The sequence below is a fragment of the Corylus avellana genome, chromosome 1, assembly GCF_965113065.1.
Source record: "Corylus avellana chromosome 1, dhCorAvel1.hap1.2, whole genome shotgun sequence".
NCBI lineage: Eukaryota > Viridiplantae > Streptophyta > Magnoliopsida > Fagales > Betulaceae > Corylus > Corylus avellana.
Window position 1 is genome coordinate 35762971 of NC_142490.1, and position 23354 is coordinate 35786324.

At 35.4% G+C, this 23354-nt stretch overlaps 3 protein-coding genes across 4 annotated transcripts; all 3 read left to right on the forward strand.

The window, feature by feature from the left end:
* The first annotated feature begins 1882 nt into the window (after positions 1 to 1882).
* Positions 1883 to 13823, forward strand: LOC132170879 (proteasome subunit alpha type-2-B). Its single transcript, XM_059582019.2, has 11 exons — positions 1883 to 2122; positions 2225 to 2301; positions 3093 to 3157; positions 5233 to 5279; positions 6261 to 6336; positions 6911 to 6978; positions 7897 to 7966; positions 8586 to 8671; positions 9997 to 10059; positions 12464 to 12529; positions 13511 to 13823. The coding sequence occupies exons 1-11, from the start codon at positions 2082 to 2084 to the stop codon at positions 13557 to 13559; spliced, it is 708 nt and encodes a 235-aa protein (XP_059438002.1). The 5' UTR covers positions 1883 to 2081; the 3' UTR covers positions 13560 to 13823.
* A 4504-nt stretch (positions 13824 to 18327) lies between these two features.
* On the forward strand, positions 18328 to 23029 carry LOC132172077 (uncharacterized). Of its 2 annotated transcripts, none has more exons than XR_009439110.2 (3): positions 18328 to 19286; positions 20488 to 21470; positions 21950 to 23029. XR_009439110.2 is itself a non-coding variant. In XM_059583512.2 (3 exons), the coding sequence occupies exons 1-3, from the start codon at positions 18568 to 18570 to the stop codon at positions 20824 to 20826; spliced, it is 960 nt and encodes a 319-aa protein (XP_059439495.2). In that variant the 5' UTR covers positions 18328 to 18567; the 3' UTR covers positions 20827 to 20916. The 2 variants fall into 2 exon arrangements, 1 of the variants encoding a protein (XP_059439495.2); XM_059583512.2 differs by lacking the exon at positions 21950 to 23029 and having other exon boundaries at positions 20488 to 20716; positions 20815 to 20916.
* On the forward strand, positions 22043 to 23029 carry LOC148589752 (pentatricopeptide repeat-containing protein At2g35130-like). The gene is made up of 3 exons (XM_088518506.1): positions 22043 to 22193; positions 22637 to 22667; positions 22772 to 23029. The coding sequence occupies exons 1-3, from the start codon at positions 22043 to 22045 to the stop codon at positions 22818 to 22820; spliced, it is 231 nt and encodes a 76-aa protein (XP_088374632.1). The 3' UTR covers positions 22821 to 23029.
* Positions 23030 to 23354: the final 325 nt, after the last annotated feature.

The window sequence follows — 23354 nt, forward strand, 5'->3', positions numbered from 1 at the left end:
TTCCAACTTGTCACGTAACAATTATCATCTTAGGCTCTTAATGAGTGTATGTAAACATAACAAATCATAATAGCATGCAATTCTAGGCCAACACTAGGTGTTTTTAAAACGTTTGAAGACCCTTTTTCTCTTCTTAAATAGAATGATAACACAATTTATCAAGGCACTTTAAAACTTTTAAAGTGCAAGAAAATCATAAGTATAACATAAAAACCAAGTAGATGTAGAAGAAATTACTTTGAAAATGGCAAATAACTTCTAAGCCTTCTCTTTTTCTCTAAAAAATCTCATCTTGCTCTAGGGTTGGTGTTTCTAGTGTTGGGATGGATTTTGGGACGAGAATGATGGGTATTTTATAGTAGGAGAAGGCGTACATGGGTCTGAAAAGGTGGAGAACATGTTAAATTTACTTCTCAAACTGTGACCCAATGTTTGGTACTTGGGTGAGAACTTTGGTGTACTATTACATAGTGCTTCTAGGGTTATATGTTGAACATTCGGTCAATACCCATTGGTTTACAATTTGGTGAGCGAACGTTCGGTGTGGTCCCTATGCAAACGTTCGCACGGAGGTTGGGCTTAAACGTTTGGTGGTCCCACAGCGAACGTTTGGTCAGAAGGTGATTTTTGGTCTTTTGGCTATTTTCAAATAAAAGGTTTTTCTCTCAAAAAGGTTGTGCTTTTATGATTATAATTAAAACTTTTTAAAATTAGGGTTAATTACCTTTTTAATACCTAGGTTTGCATATTTTTATTTGTCCCCACATCGGGTTTAAATCCTATTATAAATGGTACCTGACTTATGGGAAAATACTAACTTACTACTGCATATGAACCCATTTTGCATTTGTGTTTAAATAAGCTATTATATGGGTTTTTTGGACTTTTGTTTAACCATTTTGCTTAAAAGTGCAAGATGGCGAATCCACTGTGACTACTCTTACTCTTCCTTGAGCTTGACACCACTCTTAAGCCCAAGTTATCCAAAAAGCTTCATCTTTTATCTCACTCTCTCCTTACATGCTACAAAACGAAGGGAATTGAAAGGGTTTCTATAGACTTTTAAAGCCTTGCTCCATTTTTTGTAGTGTTTTGAAGTTATTTGATTTGCACGTAGGACGTTCTTGTTTGAACGATAGTTTCAAATTATTTAAGACTAGACATTCTATGAGGCATGTTTGAACGGTGTTCAAACAAGTTTCCTTGTTCCAACGAGTTGTCCAGTTAAAACGCAACTCGGGTTGTTCGAATGTGGCACACTCCTTTTGTTGTTTCTTACAATTAAATCACATAACGCATAATCCTTCCTTAATTATTGACCATCTCATTTTCTTGCCTTAATTTTTTTCTCAAAATTTGTTAAAATATCTTAATTTGTTTATGATTGCCATGTGTTCAGGTGGAGAGTTACAATCCAAAATCACTCCAAACCATTTGAGGGTGGCTGAAGCCTGAACCACTCCTAATGGCCGTTGGGAGTGGTTCGGTCATCTCCCATTAAGGCCAAATAGGGCAGCTCAACCACCATTTCTCCTTTTTCTTTAATACATTGTTTCATTTTTTAATATTTTTATCATAAATGACACGTGTTCCAATGTAATTAGTACTCACGTAGCATATTAACATATTTTGTCAACTTTTCTAATCGTAGAAACTTATTTGATTTTTTTTTTTACTTGCCTCAAAAAAAATATTAACTCATTTTTTAAATATTAAAAAAAAAACATATTTGTCACAACTACAAAACCAAGTGTGCCAATTTAACAATTTTCTCCTATTTGTTCTGTTAAAAACCCCATTGGCAAGCACACCCCGTCCTTTTACGACCCGACTAAAACGTGGGCCGACCCAATTGAACCTTGTGAATATTGACTCGAAGCCTTCTCACACAAAAAAGAAAAAAGAAAAAAGGAAAATAGAAAACCCTTCTTCTCCAACAAGAAATCTCCGATTGCTGTCACTTTGCAAAAAGGGAAATCCCGCAGCAAATCTCTCTCTCATTGACATTTTTCTCTCCTCGACGTTCTCTGAAGCAACACTCGGACTAAACTCTCTCTCTCTCTCTCTCTAAGACAGCAAGCATGGGAGACAGTCAGTACTCCTTCTCTCTCACCACTTTCAGGTTCGTATAGTCTGTTGTTTTTTTGTTTCTTTTTTTTCGATGTTCATGTTTTTAGACATTTGTTCGTTTATTGACTATTTTCTCAATTTTATTGTTGAGCAGTCCTTCAGGGAAGCTGGTGCAGATTGAACACGCTCTGACGGCGGTCGGATCCGGCCAAACCTCTCTTGGGATTAAAGGTATTTTGGCTACTTTTATTTTCCAATTTTGGGGTTTAATAATCTTGTTCAAATTCATTATTGTGGTCAGGCTTGATTTGCACGGATGGTTGGGCCCGCCAAATATTTGCAAAACTTGCTAGGGTGATAAACTTTGATTTTGTTTTTTGCGTACCCACTAGGTCTTTTTCTATTTTAAAGATTAAATTTTCGTTTTTGTTCCAGTTCATTGTGATGGTGATCTTGGTTTGCGTTGATTCTTATAAGAAAAAAAAGGTGATCTTGGTTTGCGTTGATAGATAAGTCTCAGATGCGAGGGTGGATTTATATATTTTGGATTGGAACCATGAATCGAATTGGTGGATATGAAAATTTTAATTGAAGTTCTTGGTCTTCAATTTGGAAAAGATATTGAGAGCTTTGTGGTGTATATTGAGTTGCAATTTGGAAAAAATACACATTTTTTTGTTCGAATTCAAATATACTACAGTAGAACTGAAAATATTAATGTAAGAATTTATTTTCCATATTTGGTGGCAAATTCAGCAATTTCAGGAAGTGCTTTTGATAAATTATATATTTGGATATGAAATATGTGAAATCATGGATGTGCAGCAGTTTCCCCATTTTGTTAAGTATATGTTTTTCAAAGTACATCACAGTTCTTTGGGATATAATTTGGTGTAATCCATTGTCTGGCGATTAGAGGTGTATTATGTGCATATGTGCCTGTACGCGTTGATTTTCATTGCATGTGGGTATTATATTTTTTATGTTCTTGAATTTATTGATGATATATTTCGGAATTACAGCTGCTAATGGTGTTGTTATTGCGACTGAGAAGAAACTTCCTTCTATCCTGGTTGATGAAGCATCTGTAAGTAATTCTTTCAGTCTATAATCACCGGATTGATGTTCTGTTACTCCTTATTTTATTATTAGCTCTCATTGTGGTTTAGGGTAGGTACTCCGTACTTGTAGTGATATAGTGGTTAAGACATGGGCTTTTAGCACTTAGCAAGAGTGGTAATAAGTTTGTAGTTCTTTTAACAAGAGTGCAGTGTATGACAAATGGACGCCTAACTATTAAAAGTTGAATTGCTATGCACTTTGGCAACCTCACTCCAAAAGCCTTGTTTCTACTTTGCACTTAGAATATGTAAACTCAGGCTGTCTTTTTAGTAAATAACAGGGTAGGTACTCTGTTTTTGCCTTATGCTTTTAATAAAACTTGATTATTACTTATCAGATAAATAAAGCAAGCTAGATGCTTTCTTCTTTCCTGTTGTGAAAAAGCATTGGCAGTTCCAAAAAAAGCCTGAACCGATCAGGAATTGTAGAAATGATTGATTGTTATTCTTACAGTTTGGATAATCTACATAATATACCGAATGGGCTGTAGATGCTCATTAATAATAGAGCTCTATGTACATTTACATGCTATGGACATAACAGTACGTTGTTGTAATTTCTAGCCTCTTGTTTGTTGGACTGCTTAATGATGAAAGGGGATTAGGTTATCATCGTATGAACCTTGTGATATGAATCTAAATATTTATTCGACATTTTAGTTTTATTATATTTCTATTTAAAGCATTTGAAGTTTATTGAGTGATATGAGAATAAGTTCAAAATGCCTTAATTTTTTTTTTGCCTCTGGAAAAAGAGTGGCTTCCTTTGGTGGTGCTACTTTGTCTCAGCTGCATTTAATCACTTTCATAAAACCTTCATGATGCGCGGACCCAACTATTCAATCAACTACGCATAATTTTTTTGATGGGACCCACACCTGTGTGACTCAGGATGCATTCACAGCAATTCTTTTAACGTAATCCACATCAATTCTTTGATTGTGCGAGAGAAATTTAGAATTGGCCTTTGCATAGAAACTACTAGTTTGTAATTATGTGGGGTTGGACATTTTATAATTAATGGACTGGGTGAATCTCCATAAATTTTTGAAGGGTACAAACCTGAAACAATAATTTGGTTGACCTTAAAGCAACAAGTTATTTCAAAATCTTTTATCTGGACCTTGTCATGTACAGTAGCAGAAATATCAGATATTTCTCCAAGTTAGGGAATTCCATGTACTTATCAAAAAGTTATGGTGTCCCATTTAAGCTTTTTGTGTGCACTATGTTCTTGGTATGACCATGTGTGTATCCTTAAAAAACTTGTGGTATTTTTAGTACGGATACTGTCCCATTAAATTTAAAATATTCGTAGTCTCTCTCATAATTTTGGAAAAACTTATCAAAAATATTCCTTAGTGGGTGTGCTTTGGGGTTTCTTCTTGTGCAGTTTTTTCTTCTCTTTTTCCTTTTTATCTCCTTATTACTTATCAAAATTTTTTTTTTGAAAAACTTATAATTTTATGTAACTGAATTGCCCATGGTAAATAATTTGAAATTTTATCAAAAAGATGAAAGACAGGTGGAACCACAATTTAAATAAAAGAATGAAAAAAAATCAAAAGAAAAAGAAGAAATAGGAACATGTAGATTCATATATTTATCTTCTTATACATTGTCAACAAGTTTAGTGGCCATAGCATTCGTCACAATATCTTTAGCATATCCTGATATCACAAAAAATTATCCAATATGAAACTTTTCTTTTGTTTTGAATTTCCTTGTCCAAAGGTGTTATTATCTGTGTAAGTAGGTTCGGGTTAATAAATTAAAGATTGTAGTAGACCTAATATGATAGTGTAAGTAGATTCGGTTAATAAATTAAAGATTATAGTAGACCTAATATGATACATGAAAAGCAACTCTAAAATTTTATTTCTTACTTCACTGGTTTAATTTCTAAGTAAATGAATTATCTCATTAATGTTTTAGAATATTGTGGATGCTTGCTTTCAGAACCATCCCTCCTGCCCTCCTAAAGTTACCAATCACCTAAGATTTTTGTCTGTCAATAAGATGTGATTTTGTTTTACTTCAGGTTCAAAAGATACAATCTCTCACACCAAATATTGGAGTTGTATACAGGTTTGCTTTCTGTGTGCTTCTTTGGAATTTTGAAGGTTAACTTTCCGTTCTTTGATTCTTGTTAACGGGCATTGTTGCATCACATTTGTCTGGAGGTAGTTGTAAATTTAATGTCTCATGGCTTTGATATAACCGTTATTTTTCAAGTTATTCATTAAGAACTCGGAGGTTTTGTTTTTTGATAAGTAATCAAAATTTCATTAAAAGTATAAGGCGAGGAAGTATACAAGAGAAGCCACCTAGTTAGTAGGAGCAAAAATAACAAGAAAATTATGATAGCCAATCACCAAAGGAGAAACAAAAGCACCTGTCCAAAGATACCGGGTGGTGAAAAATAAAGACCTAAATCTCATACTATGATCCCTAAGTTAAAAGGTTCAGCTTAGAATGTGCCTAATAAGCTAGAACTTTGTTAGTCAAATTAGTTAGTTCAATCCCTGTATGCTTTGTATTTGCTGTGAGAGGAAAGTTTATTTTGCTAAAAAGGGCATGCAGTATGCCACGGTGCTGAATCATTAACATATTAGAGCTTGAAGATTAGTGAAATGTGATGTAAACACTCAATATGAAGTAATGCAGTGTGATGTTGACTTTATGACTCAACCATCAAACAACTTGGATCTGGCTTTATTTATTAAAGACACCTCAAAAGGATGAAGTGTTTGTGTCAGCCACCAAACTACAATTCTGTGGACAAATAATCAGTAGCTGGTTCAGTTAAGGAAGATGGGAATGCACATTAGGTTCATTGGCGAAGGTTGAAGACATGAAAACTGAGCCTTTTTTTTTTTTTTTAATTACTGAGATTTTCAGATTACAATTTTGGCTCCGGAATGAGCATCCACATATCATTGACACTACTTGAGACCATGTGGTGGTAGTTTTGGGCCTATTAATATATACCCTCTCTTTGTTATTTGGTTTCTCTTGCCTATTTTTAAAGTCTATGGAAATTTCAGAGTAATTATTTTTCTTCTGCAGTGGTATGGGTCCAGACTTTCGAGTTTTGGTTCGAAAAAGTAGGAAGCAGGCAGAACAATATCATAGATTGTATAAGGTATTTATTTGTTTATTGCACTTCGACTGCTCATTTAACATTTGATAACTAAGCTGTGATATGACATATGTTTATCATCTTGATGCAAGTTCTTTAAATACTATTATCATCAGTTCCTTCTTTGTCTTAATGAAATATTATTATAATCAGTCCGTTCATTGTGCATTTTAATCTACTTCCTTACACGTGCTTGCTTAGTTTGGGACTTTATCAAATGGCTGACTACTATTTTTGCTTTTTAAATAGTATTTTTTTTATACCTCTTTTGATATTCAGAATTATATCTTGTTTGGGTGATAATGATGTGTTCATGAAGAGTTTCCTTGAACATAGTTAACGTGGCTGTGGTTTTTATAGCGTTTTATTGCACTTATTTGCATGTTTTCTGCACCTGTATTTCTTTTATCAAATTAATGTACATTTGGAGGGGTGGGTCCTGCCTTGGAGAGGTAAAAAAAAAAGTACATTTGGAGTAGAAGGATTTATTTTCTTTTACTGCTTATCTTACTAAATCAGCTGCATGCTTTTGTATACTGCAAAGGTTGTAACTTGTGTAATAATGTCATGATTGTAGGAACCGATACCTGTCACGCAACTTGTTAGGGAAATTGCAGCTGTTATGCAGGAGTTCACTCAGTCTGGGTAATCAACATATCCTTTTGTATGATACCAAATGTGTTAAGATCATTTTTAGAGTTATAATGAAAGATAGATATGAGTATTAGGAGTCTGGAAAATTAATTGACCCCTATTAGGTTACTTTTGGATTCTTTGTTATCTGAATCCAAATGGTTTATAAAGCAGCATTTGTTTTTTTTTGATAAGTAATGATGATGATATAAAAGCAGCATTTGTATTCATTGATTTTTTTGGTTCATTACTTTTTTCTTAATGTATAACCATTCACACATAAGGGGCCTAAGGATTCCCCTGCCCTGGTTTCCCTTATTTGAATAAAAAATTAAAAAATTAAAAAAAAAAAGAAAAAAAAAAAAGGCCTAAGGTGCTATGCATATGGGAAGCATTGCTTCCAAATTTAGAACCTTAAGAGTTTTGTAATGCTTTCTCTGCTCAGAATGGAGCAAGTGACCCTGCATAAGCATTGATCTGGATGATGCCATTTTTTTTGGGTACAGAGATCTATATGTTTGGCTTTTTTCCAGAGCCATCGTGTCTGAACTTTTAACCATAACTTTTACATTGTAGGTTGGAGTTGCCTATTTTGAAAAGGAAAGAAAAGAATGCAAAGCTTTGAGCAATCTGAAAGTTCCTTTTTTTTTTCCCCCTGCAAACTTGTACAAATTGAATGCTTGAAAAACCTGCACTTTTACTGTGATTAAATTTGGGAAATTTGGTTGTTGGCTCCTCTGTCCCTGTCTTTCTCATTCCTATGTCAAGTAAATAGCTATGCTTGCCTTTTGTTGCAAGAAATGGTAGTATGGTTGATAAGGTCTGAAAACTGTTTCAAGCGTCTGAACTAGGGTACCATATTCATTCATTTTTTTTTCTTTCTATAATTATTGATTTTCAATATGATTGATACTTTCCTTTTCTTTGTAGTGGTGTAAGGCCCTTTGGAGTATCTCTGCTGGTTGCTGGGTTTGATGACAATGGAGCGCAATTGTACCAGGTAGTTCATTGCTTAGATTATGACTTTGATTCACCTCTTATCGTAAGGTTGGCCGAGTTTGAATTGATTGTAGTTGGATACCAAGTGCTAAGTTTTTTTTTTTTTTCCTTAATTTAATTTGAAATAACTCCAATTCTTTTACATCTTCACAAAATCAGCATTCTGACTGGAGTATCTAATAATAGGTGCACCTCTGATACTTGTTGGCATGTAGATGCACTTTTTCCCCTGAATTTATAAAAATTCTTCTCTTTCCCTTGTTCCAATTGCCAATGTAGTTTCACTCCTTAGATTATTATTTTGATTGACCTCTTGTTATAAGGTTGGCTGAGTTTGAATTTGGTTGTAGTTGGGTTGCAATTGCATAGTAATTTTTTTTGGGGGGTTTCTTGTTTCTCTAGTTTTTTTTTTCTTAATATAATTTCAAATACCTCCAAATCGTGTTCATCTTCTCAAATTCAGCATTCTGGTTAGCTGGAAATGTGAAATTTCCACTCAGGTTGTAGCATCAGAAGAGAAAGTATAACTATGATGAAAATAAAATTATTTCTTTTCTTTTACAACTGGTATATAAAGTTATTCATGCTAATATTGATTATTATTTTATATTTTTCTCTAGGTGGATCCATCGGGTTCGTATTTCTCATGGAAAGCCTCGGCAATGGGGAAGAATGTCTCAAATGCCAAAACATTCCTAGAGAAGAGGTATTTGGATTTGAATTTTGTTGCCACTTGCATTTTAAGCCGGTTTAAGTTTTGGCTCTTAATGTAGATTCTTTAATATTTACAATAAACTAAGTTCTAGAAGATGTTAATCCTTTCACATGCACTCAGGTTGTAATGTTATATTTCTTTGTTATGATAGCATAATCTGGATAAAGAAGGGACTAATAGCCTACTACTGGGTAGACTCTTACACTATTGAATTGGTGTTATTTTTTTGATAAGTAATTTAATCTTATTAAAGCGCATATGTAGTATACAAGAGAAACATTCACTTAAAGAGAAGAGGACTGTAAATGGCTTTGGTGCAATGTGCGTAATAGAGAGGCTTGGTGGAAAGTGGTGATGGACTCTAAATATGGCAGTTCATGGGGCAAGTGGTGTTCTAATGAGCTTTTTGGAGCGTATGGGTTGGGGCTATGGAAGAATATTAGGAGGGGTAAGGGGTTGGAGAAATTTTTCAAGTTACATTAGATTTGAGGTAGGAGATGGCTCCAAGATTAGATTTTGTCATGGTATGTGGTGTGGGCATATGGCTCTTGAGGATTATTTGAGAAAAAGTCCATTTGGGGTGGGGGGGTCTATTATTAAATCTCCCATAATTTTTTTTTTTGGTATTTATCCCAATATTCAGTACAAGTTTTTCTCAAACTCATCTCTCTCTCTCTCTCTTAATGGTATTGCAAATTATCCGTTATCAAAAAAAGAAAAGAAAGGTGCTATTAGTGTAAGGTGCCTTGATCTTTTGACTATATCCAATTATCCATTGTTATTCTCTAGTAAGTTTACCTGGAACTTTCAGTTTTAATGTTGTCCACTATCTATCATATTATATGATGGGTGAAATTGAAACTATAATGACATAAACTTTGTTTTTTTTGTGGCATCATGAAGGGAGGCTTATTGGTACCACATATAGGTCATCTGAAGTGCTCCATCCAAGATTGGCTTTAGGGTTGTATGATCATTATTGCTATTCCTCACTACTAGTCCAACTACACACACACATTGGTTCTGCAGTCAGCATGCTTTGCCTCTGTGTCAAGCAAGCTCTTGTAATTTATGCATAAATACCAATGTTGATCATAATAATTTTGAGTTTGTGGGAAAAATCTAAAGTATGGTTTGTTGTAGATGTTTTGCTAAACATGTAGTTTCATTCCTTAAAACATATATTAACGTGAATTGATATATTTATGCATTTTCTCAATTACTAATTCCCCCTAAAAAAAAAGAGAGATTAATTATCACCAATTGTTTTAATTATAACTTGAATATGAAGTTGACTGTGTTCCTCTTTCCATTAGGTATACCGATGATATGGAGCTTGATGATGCTGTGCATACAGCTATTTTGACGCTGAAGGAGGGGTAAATGACTCTAGATTTTTTTTTCCTCTATCTTTTAAAATAAATATATTTAGTTGAGGGTCTACTATACTTATAAAAGGTAAAAATGTAAAGCAAGGTGTTTAATTGTCGTGAGGCAAGGCATGCAAGTTTTATTGAATTTTATTTTTAAAATATATAAGTAGATCATCAATGGAATTTTTTGCAAATATATAGATCTTATAATGATATTTCGATTTTTTTTTTGTTGTTCTCTCCTTTTTTCTCTTTGAGGATAGTGAGACCAATGTGCTTCTCCTTAAATCTTTGTTTTTGAGATCTCTTTTGGAATGGTCAATTGTATATGTTTCTAACTTCCCTTCTGGGAATCTAGTAGATCTGATTTGTTTTCTAGACTATACTAGCTGCCAGGGCCTCGGCTCGCTTGTATATTCTTTGTGTACGAAGGCTTTGCCCTTTTTTCAATATACTTCTAATTATTCATCAAAAAAGAAGAAGAAATTTTGTATTTTAGACTGAACAACTTGGTTGTTTAGACAGAAAATAGACAAGTGGCATAACCCATTAATTTATTCTCGGACAGGTTTAGTTTAATACTAACCATTGTTGGCATAAAAAGGCATAAATAATTTTTGTTTTTTTTTCTTTCTCAAGCATATGCCTCAATGTGGGCAGCTTTGGCTATTTGAGGCACATGCTTCCCACCTTAAGCATGAGTCTTGTTTTCTAAAGCAAGTGCTTCCAATTTTCTTTTCTTTCCTTTTTTTTGTTCAACCAATGTTTATTAGTCCACCTAAGTGTACCTTTCCTGGAACAAGCGTGTCTGGCTAACATATTTTATATAATGGTACAGGATTCAGTAAATTATTCAATGGTTTACTTTTTTATGGGGTGAGGAGGGCAGCTTTAGGGTACTAGGCCACATGGCTGTTCTGGTAGTGCTGAGTTCTAGATGCTCTTTGATAGAGTTCAGAGAGTTGGATCGAGGGTTGTTGGTGAGGTTGTAAGTTGGCCAAGACATGCCCCATTAAAGCCAGAAGTTGCACCGAGGCATGAGAGCACAAAAGTAGGCATAGAGAGTAACTAGTTCAATGCTTAAAGTGGACAAAACACGAGATGAGTGAGGGAGGGAAGAGAGAGCCTTGGGTAGGGAATATCCCTCATGCAATATGAGTAGTAGTTCTTCATGCCAATGGCTTAGACTAAATGGTTTCTTTTCCTCTCATAAATAAGGGTTGGAGACTGAGGTCAGGAACTTAATCCCATATGGATGCATAAGTTGTTTCACCTATCAAAAGAAGAGAATAGTATTTCCTCAAGGAAGGATAATAATGGCAAGTAGTTGAAGGTAGAGTGAACGTCCTTGTGAGCTTTGTGGTTATGACTGATTCTTGCTGTAGAGAGGAACATATAGTGCCATGAGCTAGCAACATTGGCTTGATACCCAAAAATGGCTAGTCACAATTCGGGCTTTCTTTATTAACTTGTATAGCCCGATTCCATCTAGTACACACATAATATGGGAGTTATCTTATATAATGCCTTCACAATCTCTCCCATTCAAATCTTCAACATCTTCATCAGGATCCACATTAGTGTTCTTGCCCCATGTGTGGCATTACTAGGTTGGCTTTGATGCCATTTTTCATGACCTAGCGACACATTCGCCGTATTTGCACGATACACCAAAATGACTAGTCACAATTAGGACTTCCTATAATCATTTTAGTAGAATATTTTCACTTTGTACATCTCAAAAAAAAAAATTCACTTGGTACACAACCAATATGGAACTTAGTACATGCTCATACAACGCATTCATAATCTAATGCGATCCAATCCACAGTAGCACAGGTAGAATGATAAAAACTACAGCTTAGAAGGAGCTTGATTTGTATGCTAATGGGTTGATGCTTCTTGGAGAAGATGTGGATGAAGATGAAGGCTGAGCATTTCTGAATAATGTTTTGGTAGGGCCTTTGGTTGGTCTAGACATTGGCTTGTTGGAGAAGCCACAAGTGCAGACAAGACATTAATTTTGCTGTCAAAATGGGTATGACATGGGGCAAAACCTAGAGAAAGGAGATTTCCTTTTGCGGTCTTTAATTGCCTCTTAAATCGTGTGGTTGCAGTTCTAGGGCTAGTTCTTAGCTCATAGAGAGGAAATTGACCTAGGAATGCTGAATGCATTGGGACTAGGCTTGCTTCTGCTGGTCGGCCTATGTGTATCCACTTGTCAGTCTGTCTGATCAGGAGCTCTTTAAGTTTTTGATATAGTTATAGATACGAGTTGTCATGTGAGTGATGTAAATTTCAATTGCTTGTTATTTAATACAAGTAGCTTGATCAGGAGTTCATCAGTCTGATCTTGTTTGTTTTGTAAGAACTTTTTAGTGTTCTATTTTGTTGCTTTTATTTTGTGCAGATTTGAAGGACAAATTTCAAGCAAGAACATTGAGATTGGAATAATTGGGACTGACAAAAAATTCAGGTAAGCTCTGTATTCCTTCCTCGTTAAGCTTGTAGATATTTTTAATCTGATGGCCATTGGACTGGACTTGCTTTGGGTTGATATCCTGAGTAACGAGTGTGCATTCAAAAGTGTTTTTGAACTTTTGTCTGGGTAGCTCCTTGCTATGCATGTTCATGCATGGCCAAGGTTTTCTTTTGATATTTCACATTAAAAATGAGTTAAAGAAGAGCCTTAGTAAATGACGTTAATGTTACCCAAACAATTATAGAGCAACTATCAACTTTTCTTTTACCCCATATGCATTGCCTTTGCTCTTTTTTGGCGGGTGAAAACATTTCGCATAAAAATCTTGGCTGTTTTGCTATCCTGCAAATGTGGATGACATGGTGAGCATTTGGTCATTTAAGAATTCTGAGGGAGCAAATATGTGCTGGTGATTTCTGCTTCTTGATGATTTATTAAATTGTTGGTCCAATCAGTAGTGATTCTGTAATTAGATCCCAGGGGGCCTGGGTAGATAGTCCAACGGTTTTTCTGGCTGTGATTTTTGATATCAAGTCTAATACATGTTTTAAGCTGGTGTGCTCTTCAAACAGCCAACTGTTTCTGCTGGAATGCTTAAAATAGTTCAGGTGGACAAAACACCACAAACTTTGTTGCAGTTTCAGATCATACCTCTTGTTTGGTAACAATGTTTATATGTTGGTACAATAATCTATGAATATGGCCAGTAATTCTCAAATGATTTACTATTTTTGGCCAACTTATTTCAGAATACCAACGTATGCTGCTTCTTTGTCATGAGTAATTTCAGAATGGCTTTTTCCTATTCCTCCTCTTTAATTGCCTTCTTGCTGCAAAGTCTCAATCTATTATACCGTCCTCATTGATTTTGTGATTTTCTATTCTAATGGTTCTTATTCCTTAATGATTCTCTAATCGTGATGTTTTTAAGAGTTGTGTTACTAAATTAGTTCTCTTGTGCCTTGCTTTTTGCAGAGTGCTAACCCCAGCTGAGATTGATGATTATTTAGCTGAAGTGGAGTAGTTTGCTGGCTGCTATTGCCAGACAGCTTTGAAGAGATATTTTTAATCAAATTTGTGTTGCATTGTAGGAGGGGTGATCAATTTGATGTACACTAATTTGTTTTGAATTGATAGGATTAAGCTGCTTCCTAGAATTGAATTGGAGCAGCAAACTTATGAGCCTTTAGACTTTGAATGCCAAAACTTAATTTAAAAAAATGGCTTTTCCATGCAGTCCCAAAAACAAAAATAGAAATGGAAAAAGAGAAAGATCTGTGTTTGAGTTTGTCCCCTTCCAGTTTCTTAGTACTAAAATTATTCAAGCTAATTCAATGTTGGTAGCTTCTTTTGAGTTTATTGGCCCCAATAGCCAAATCACAGCTAAGTTTTTTTTATTTATGTTAATTTTGATTAAGATGGGTAAAAGCTAAAATTTTAAAAGAGAAATAAAATTGTTTCTTCATCTCCTACTCCGAATTCCCCCTTTTGGCTTTTCAGTGACCGAAGCAAAGAACAGTTGCTTGGACACAGACATTATACCCAAACTATAGAGGATCTAGCTTCTATGCGGTGGTGAAGCTACAGCATAGAAATGGTAAATCCAATGAGAAATGTTAAACATCCTAAATTTTCTTTCCAAAAGTTAGTTTTTAAAAGTTGTGTCTTCATCTTATGAGTTGGTGACACATTTCTCAAAATAATATATTTCATGAGATGGTTACCCATCATTTGACAACAAATTTTTGGGAATAAAATTTGTGATGTGTAGCACTTCTCAGCTCTAAAACTGCATCGTGAGTGAAAAAATATAATTTTTAAAAAACCTATTTAGAAATTAAAAAATATATAATAAAAAAAAACTAATAATTAAAGACTATAAATATTAAAACAATTAAAAAACTAAAAAAAAAATAAATAAATAAATAAAAATAAAAGGGGTGGCCCAAAATGGGGTGGTTGGAGCCACCTCCCATGGCCATTATGGGGGTGGCTGAGTTCGGCTAGGAAAATATATATATATATATATATATATATAGGGTTTGGTTTTAGGAGGTGGTTTTGGCCACCCCCTTTAGCTTGTCCGGAGTGGTCGGACCACCCCCAAAATGGTATTTGGAGTGGTCAAAACTACTGTGATAAGCCTTGGGTCCCAAGGCCTGTCGGAATGGTTTTGGGCAACCCATACGGCCAGTTTGGGGGTGACCGTACCACCCCCATGGTCCCTTGGACTACTCCCAAAAACCAAACCCTATATATATTTTTTCTTTTGGCCTTTTGGAGGTGGATAGTGGTCATGGGGTTGGTTCAGCCACCCTCACACAGTGGTCGGACCACCCCCAAAATGGTATTTGGGGTGGTCAAAACTACTCTGATAAGCCTCGGGTCCCAAGGCCTGTCGGAATGGTTTCGGGCAACCCATACGGCCAGTTTGGGGGTGACCGTACCACCCCCATAGTCCCTTGAGGTGGTTTAGCCACCTCCAAAAACCAAACCCTATATATATATATTTTCTTTTGGCCTTTCGGAAGTGGATAGTGGTCATGGGGGTGGTTCGGCCACCCTCACACCGACTATGGGAGGTGGCTCCAAGCCACCCTTTTGCTTTTTCTTTATTTTTTTAAATTTTTATTTTCTTTAGTTTTTTTTTAATTGTTTTAATATTTATAGTTTTTTAATTATTAGTTTTTTTAATAAGCCGGATCCTTCAGCAAATTATATATAGAATATGGGAGCCACTAATGCTACCCGGCGGGTATGCAACTTAACATCACTAAATTCTTAGTCCTTGATGTCCGATAGAATTTTTCTGCATTATATAAGAAAAAACAAAAATATACCCCAATTTAATTAATTAGTGAAAGAAAGGTTTTTTTTTTTTGTCGATGGGCCCGACTCAAACTGAAGGCCCACATTTGATTTTAGTGGGCTTTTGGGTCAGTGGGTCCAAATGAAAGCCCAATATTTATTAATTAACCCTCTCTCTCTCTCTCTCTCTCTCTCTCTCTCCTAACTCCCAAGTAGAATTCTCCCACTCACTTTCGGTCTATCATTTCTGCAGTGTGTCCACTGTCTATTACTTTCTTTGATTCCTGGTAGATGATGGATTTGGCGAGAAATGTGCTCTAGGGCATGTGAATCTTCAAGAGGCTTTGCTTTGATTCCTCCGTCACAGCTCCAGCATTGCTGACCGGTGAGTTCTGTCTGAACTTCAAGTTCCTTTTATTTTTTTATTTTTTGCATATTCTATTGGTGCAATTTTGGGTCGTATGCGAAAAAGGCCGAAAAGCCGTCTCCGTATGGTGGGTCAACTACACACTTTCTTGTGGATCTGGGCTTTCGTAATGAGCCTTATTCGGCCTTTGAATTGACAGCATTATGGAATGAAAATGATGATAAGAACAATAATTAAACACAACATCAAAATTATAGTGGTTCGGCCTCAAATAAGCCTATGTCCACTATGAAAATTGTTATGATCTTATTCAATTATTGACAAGATTACAACCAATGCCGGCCCAACCGCTAGGCGAGTTAAGCTAGTGCCTAGAGCCCCAGATTTTTAAGGCTCAATTTTTTTTTTTTTAAGGCCACAGTATTTTTTAATAAGGCCAAAAAAAATTTGCATAAAGGCCTTTAACATACTTTAAGAAAAATATTATTATTTGTTTATAATATCAAGGCCCCAACATGCTTTCTTGAGGCCTTCAACATGCTTTAAAAAAACAATATTATTATTTTTTATAATATGAAAGCCTTTTGCACAACAGCGACGAGGCCCTCAACAGTCAACATGTTTTTAAAAAAATAATATTATTTGTTTATAATATCGAAGCCATCTATAAAATAAGAATGAAAAAAAAAAAAAAAAATTGAGAATCCCAAAAATTTGTCTGTTGCGGTTATTTTGCAAAAATCTAGCCCCTCACAAAAGGTTAAAATGTTCAACTTTTCACATTTCAAAAAGGTTAAAATGATTATTTTGCAATCTACGAAAATGCTGAAAGACAAAAGTAAGGGTAAAATGGTAATTTTAGTCTCAAACAAAAAATCACTGAGTGCGGAATCGGTGCTTATTAGGTAAAGATCTTTTGCAATATTAAAATAAATATTATTTAATTAATATTTAAATATTAAAAAAATAAGGCATAATTTTAAAGTTTTACCTAAGGCCACCAAATACAATGGGCCACCCTGATTACAACATACATTCTTCCAACTCTTTCTTTTCATTTTTCTCTTTCTCCTACCCCTCTTTTTATCGCCGCCCCTCCTTCACTCTTCTTTCTCTTCTTTATAGCCTTCTTCCTGTGCTTGGAATTTTCCGGCTCAATACTTATTAACTTATTTCTTTAATAGGTAATACAACTAACCTAGGGTTAACAAAATAAAATTAGGGGGTAAATAGAATAAAGGAGAATAATTAGTTGGGGGAGACTTTTATCACGTGAGCTATATATAAATTATCATACAAGGAAGAGAAAAAGGCTGATTTCAAGTGCATAAAATGGTGTATAATGTTTTTTTTTTTTTTTTTTTTTTAATTTTATTTTATAGATGGGCCTAGAACTCAAACAAACCCAGCCCAAAAGGTCTGCACCTACCCAGACAGCCCATACCCAAAAGAAAACTATATATATACATATTGCAAATCCTATTTTCCACTACTTTACTTTTGCGTTTCTCTTGGTTGTTCTCTCAAATCCTTCGCTTCCTGTGCTCTCAAATCCTTGGCTAGTTTGGTTCTCACATTTTGAATGCCCTAATCATGCCGTCAAGCGGCAGTTTCAGATTTAGAGCGTGGGATTTTCGAAGAATACAACCCATCGAAGATCTCTCCGCGAAGTGTGGGATTTTTTGGGCAGAAGAACTCACATCTGAGCTTTCTCACTGCACGCTCAAACTCAAACCCATCTTCTATTACTGTCTCACTCTCAAACCCATCTTTTATCACGATGCCAAAAACCATTTAGGCGGGTGAGTTATCTCTCCTTTATCTTCTTCCCTTTGATCTATTCTCTATACTATTCGATGTTCATCTGTATTTTTCCTATACGTCTTATGTAATAAATGTGAAGATGTGTTTTATTGAAAAAAAAAAAAAAAGAGATGAGCACAAGCAAAATTAAACGGAGCTATAGCTCACTTGCCTTGATCTCCCTCACTCTGGAGCAGCTCCAGCCGCGGCAACAAGAAGGATTTATCAAAGAGTGGGAAGAGATGCTTATATATGAATTTGGTTGGCATTTTGTAAAATTTGAAAGGGTATATTTGTCTGTTCATATATTTCATTAATCACAAAATTGTGGCGCGCCTTTCTTCTAATCGTCCGCTTGAGCAGAAGCTTCATTACCTAGCTTACACTCAAACGTGGGTTTGAACGTTTGAAACTTCAAAAGCCCTTTCACAACCATTTTACCAAACGACCATATTTTGGCTGAAACAAGCTTTTAATGCTCCCTTTCACAACCATTTTACCAAACGACCGTATTTTGACTGAAACGAGCTTTTGATACTTTAGACGCGCGTTTTGGGTCTGCGGCTCTTAGAGAGAAGAAAAGTTGGCAAATTAAATTATCATACACTTCAATCAACAAGGAAGAGAAAAAGGCTGATTTCAAGTGCACAAAATGGTGTACCATGTTTTTTAATTTTTTAATTTTATTTTATAGATGGGCCTAGAACTCAAACTAACCCAGCCCATAAGTTCTGCACCTACCCTGACAGCCCATACCCAGAAGAAAACTATATATATATTGCAAACCCTATTTTCCCCTACGGCTACTCTTTTCAATACTTTTGCAATCCTCTCACGATTGCGTTTCTCTTGAGTGTTCTGTCGCTCTCAAATCGATTTTCGCTCCCCAGTTGTTGCCATCGTATTTTCGCTAATTTGGTTTGCCCTACTGTCAAGCGGCAACAGCTCCGCCGAATCCCACCCATCGAAGATCTGCCATCCTCTTGCAAACCCTATTTTCTGCCATCCTCTTGCCATCGTCTCACGATTTTCGCTCCAATTGCAAACCCTAATAATGCCGTCAAGCGGCAGCTCCTACGGTTTCAGCTTTAGAGTGTGGGATTTTCGAAGAATCGAAGATCTCTCCGACTCGCGCCCACACGCGCCGGATGAGGTTCCCATCCAATTTCGCGCGACTGAGGTCCTTAAAATAAAGAAATCCATCATCGGCAATGACGATCGTCAGGTGTCCGTCGCGCAAGCGCGATCTCGCACGCGATCAAAAACCTTCTGGGTCCCCAAACGCGTGGCTCTGTTGTGCGATGGTGGCGCGCGCATGCTATCCTTGCTTTCGGACGTGGGTGCCCCCGCAGAGCATCAGGAAGCGGTAGCGCGAGATATCTCATCGGCCGCCGCGGCTCGATCTGTCGGGATGGGAACGTCGCCGATCGCGGTAACCTTTCAACACACCACGCTTGTGGTTGTGGATGATGTGAATGATGATGATGAAGAGTACGATGAGATGGATATGGGTTTGAGGGAGTCCATGGCGGTAGATGTGGCGAGGCCCATCCCGGCCACTCGATCTGCGATTGAGGGATTGAAGAAGGTAACCTTTGAAGAAGATGGGCTTCGGTCGATCGGAGAATGCATAATTTGCACAGAGGAATTTGAGGGTGGGCTCGAACTCACGCGGCTGCCGTGCTCCCATGTCTATCATGGAGATTGCATTGTCAAGTGGCTGGAGAAGAGTCATCGCTGTCCCCTCTGCCGCTACCCATTGCCCTATGTTCGGTGAGATGGGGAAGGATTTTAATTTCTTGCTCAGGTTTTGTTTTGTTTTGTTTTTTTGTTTTTTTTTTCTTATCTAGGGTTTCATTTTTTATTAATTTTTTTTTATACGGATATAATTTTTTTTCCTCTCAATTTTTTGTTTGTTTATTAGGGTTTCGTCTTCTTTTTTGTTCTTTTTAATGATTAGTTGTTATTAGTTCTTTGTAAACCACAATTTTGATGTTGGATTCAAAGTGAGTCCCAAATTATTTGAACAATCTAATAAAATCGTACAGTTTTCCAGAAAGTTCAAGATTTTGTGTTTGTTGCAATTTGCTGTTGAGTCTTATTATTGTTTGTCTTTGGATAATATAACATGTACTTCCATGCATTCATAAGTCTAATCCTCACTGTGTCTATGCATTTCAACCGGTCTGTGTTTGTATCGTGTTCTTGATTTTCTGTTCTCAATTTTATGTTGATTCTTTCTGGGCAGTTTTCTTGTTGAATCGATATGTTAGTCTTGCTCTGTTTTTTGGTTTTTATGGCATTCGCATCAATTTGGAGATGTGTTTTTGCGAAATAGTACACAACATAAGCAAGAAAGAGTTTCTCCAGGCACATGTGTTATAGTGGCTTTTATGCTTAACCATTTTGTGCTTGAAGTAACACACTCACACACTGTAAGGTACACAATGGATTTCATGTCAAGTTCACTTATTTTCTACACTGTTTTTGATCATTTTATAGCATTTTAATTGGTTTCAGGACATGGGTTCTTATAATTATCACACAAACAAGTACACATGCAATGAAGTTTCAAGAATTTATCTTCATTGGTTGCCATACTTCAGTGTTTTTTTTTTTTTTTGTTTTTTCCTTTGCATGTGATTTTAAAAGAATTGTAATTGAGTTCTCAAAACAATAAATAATCATACTTATCTAACTGCGGGTCTTATAATAGTTAAGACTTACGAATACGGACATAAGGAGCTTCCATTTATATGAATTATGGCTTCTATTGCCACATATTTGCCTTTTAGTTTGAAAGAGGTTTTAGAACCTCTTTTAATTCAGTTTGTGCACCAAAGACCATGCCTTGCATGGTTCTACTGTTGCCTTTTATGAGGTAATGGCTTTTGATGAAAAGTGTACATTGTGAGAACATGTTTGGGAGATTATATTTGTGAAATTTTAATTAACCATGAATGAACTTTTGTAGGTTGATTTTTGGTTGTCCATATAGCTATATATTCATAGATCCAAGAAGCTATAAGAGTAGTTTCAAATGCATAGCCAAGAATTCAAGTTGTGAGGCTGTTGCGAAAAGCAAACACATAGCCAAAAATTCCAGTGTTGAGGCTGTTGCGAAAAGCAAACGTGAAGGTCTTTATATGACAAACGTGGCAAATGGGGAGGCTTTAATCCCAAGAAGTTGTCTAGGCAACGATGTAATGCAAAACTTTACACTTATATTTATGCGCTTCAAAGTATTCAAGTATAAATTAGAAACAAGTATTCAAATATTTGATGCATCATCTTTTTACAGGTGGCTCTTTAAGAGCATTCCCAATGGAGGAGCCATATTTTTATGTAAAATAGCTTCTCAAAACTCACTTTTATCTAGTTTAGCTAAGCCATTTTTAAATGTCTCTACATCCAATTAGCTATATTTCTATCTATTTTATTAGAATATTTTTAAAAGTAAGAAAAGTTTTGGGAAAAAGAGAACATGTGAGAGAAAAAATGAGAAAAGTTTTGGAAAAAAAAGAACATGCAGAGAAAAAGTATGAAAAGATTTGGGAAAAAAGAGAAAACAAGTGTGAGAAACAATGAAAAAGAAAATAGCTCCCTTGAAAAGTGCTGCTACATTTAGCTTCTTTTTTAGCTCTTCCAATTAAATATCTATTTTACATTTTCTTTTAGCTAATCCAATATAGGGGGTTTTTTAAACATTTAAAGAGCCATTTTAGATAAAAGTAACATTTGGCTTTTTCATTGGGAATGCTCTAAGAGGACGAGGATGGAAATATGGATCTGGTTTTGTTGATGGAATTTTTCCAGTACTGAGCCCCATTGCTCAGTAAATTTTGCAGTTTGCACAGAATAACCTGGATCCCAATAAACTCCAGGGTTCTCTCGACACTCTCCCAACCTCTCATACTACTTGGGATGCTGTCATCAGTGTAGTTCAACTTCATCTCGGTAAACATTATGATTCAATTGTGTTGGTGAGAATTTAGTACCTCTTTCTTATTTTATTTTGTTTTTCTAATTCCTGACACAAAGACCCAGAAAAGAATTTATCTGTAGTTGATTTTTTTTGTTTCTTTGGCTTTGGTTTTAGTTGAATTTTAAAAGGCCAAGTATTTGAATTCTTCAAACTGCTTATAGAATGGAGTTGATAATATTTCTTTCGCACCAATAACTTTGTCATTTTACTTGGTTTCTGTTAGCTCTCTATACTAGCTCAACATTGTCAATCCTGGTATTTTCAATAAATCCACATTGGAATCTTCATGTTTTTCCGATTCTATATTTGTTCATAAGATCCTGTACAAAGCAAACTTAGCAATTGCATTTTTGTAACTAAACTTAGCACACCCGCCCTTTTTGTTGCTATGTATACTTACATTTGACTTTATTTGACTTTTTTTACTGTAAAATTATGAACATATTACCAGATATATGAATGGGTTTTGCACTAGACTACCTTCAAACCAAATGTTATCTGCTACAATTTGCTTATAGATGCTTACTGGAAGAAATCACCGTATATGGATACAGAATCTGCATATTTAGAACTTATGGAAAGCTGGTGCATCCCTACTGAAGATACTTATGCCCTTCTTCTCAAGGCTTACTGCACATCTGTGCTGCTAGAGAAAGCCGTATTTGCTGAAATGCGAAAATTTGGCCTTCCCCCAAGTTAAGTCTCTGTGTGAACTTATAGCTGTTTATATTTTGAGAAAATATGTCATAAATTTTCAACAACTTTGAGAATTCAATTATTGAGTTCATGATCTTTTTTTGTTTCTATCTATGCAGCCAGTATTCTTTTAGCATAATAACTACAACTATAAGAATGCTCTCAAAGGGGCAATATCCTTAAAATCTCAGAAATTCTTCAACTTATTTCAGAATAACAATGTATGCTGCTTCTTTGTCATGAGTAATTTCAGAGTGGCGACATAAGCTTCTTCCTATTCCTCTTTAATTGCCTGCTTTCTGCCAAAAATCTCAATCTATTATACTGTATATCCTCATTGACTTCTGATTTTCTAATGGTTCTTAGTCCTTAATGATTCTCTAGTCGTGACCTTTTTAAATTGTGTTGCTAAATTAATTCTCTTGTGCATTGCTTTTGGCAGAGGGAACTGGATTGAGAGGTATATTTGAGAGGTATTTTGTCCTTTCACTTTAAGGGGGCAAAAGTACCTTTTAAATATAACTAACTTGATATTTTCCGGTTTAAATCAACTGGAGAAGATCCTAATTTTTTGCAGAGTACTAATACCAGCTGAGATTGATGATTATTTACCTGAAGTGAAGTAGCTTGCTGGTTGCTATTGTCCGATAGCTTTGAAGAGAGATTGTTTATCAAATTTATGTTGCATTTTCCTGATCAATTTGATGTACACTAATTTGTTGTGAATGGGTGAACCAATTTGATGTACACCAATTGAATTGTGCATTTGCAAGCTTAATCATTTTCTTTGTATTAAAATAATTATAGTTAATTCAATATTGATAATTTGATCTGAGTTCTTATGGTTTATGCTAATTTTGATTGAGATGGGTAAGGGCTGAAGTTTAAAAGATAAGAACCATTTCTTCAGTGAACCAAACTGTTCAACAGAGTATATAATTATTTTCACTTCAGAATTGGATATCTAATTCTGTTGTTGTTTTGAAGATACTTGGCATGCTTAATAATTTATCAGCTGCGCACCTTTGCAGTAAAATCAATTTTTTTATAACATTGTCTTCTTTTCTATATTTTGAGAAAATGCTCTAGTGATCTCTGAGGTTTTCTCTTTTATCAAATTATTGTTTTAAGGTTTAAAAGTTATCTAATAACTCATTGAG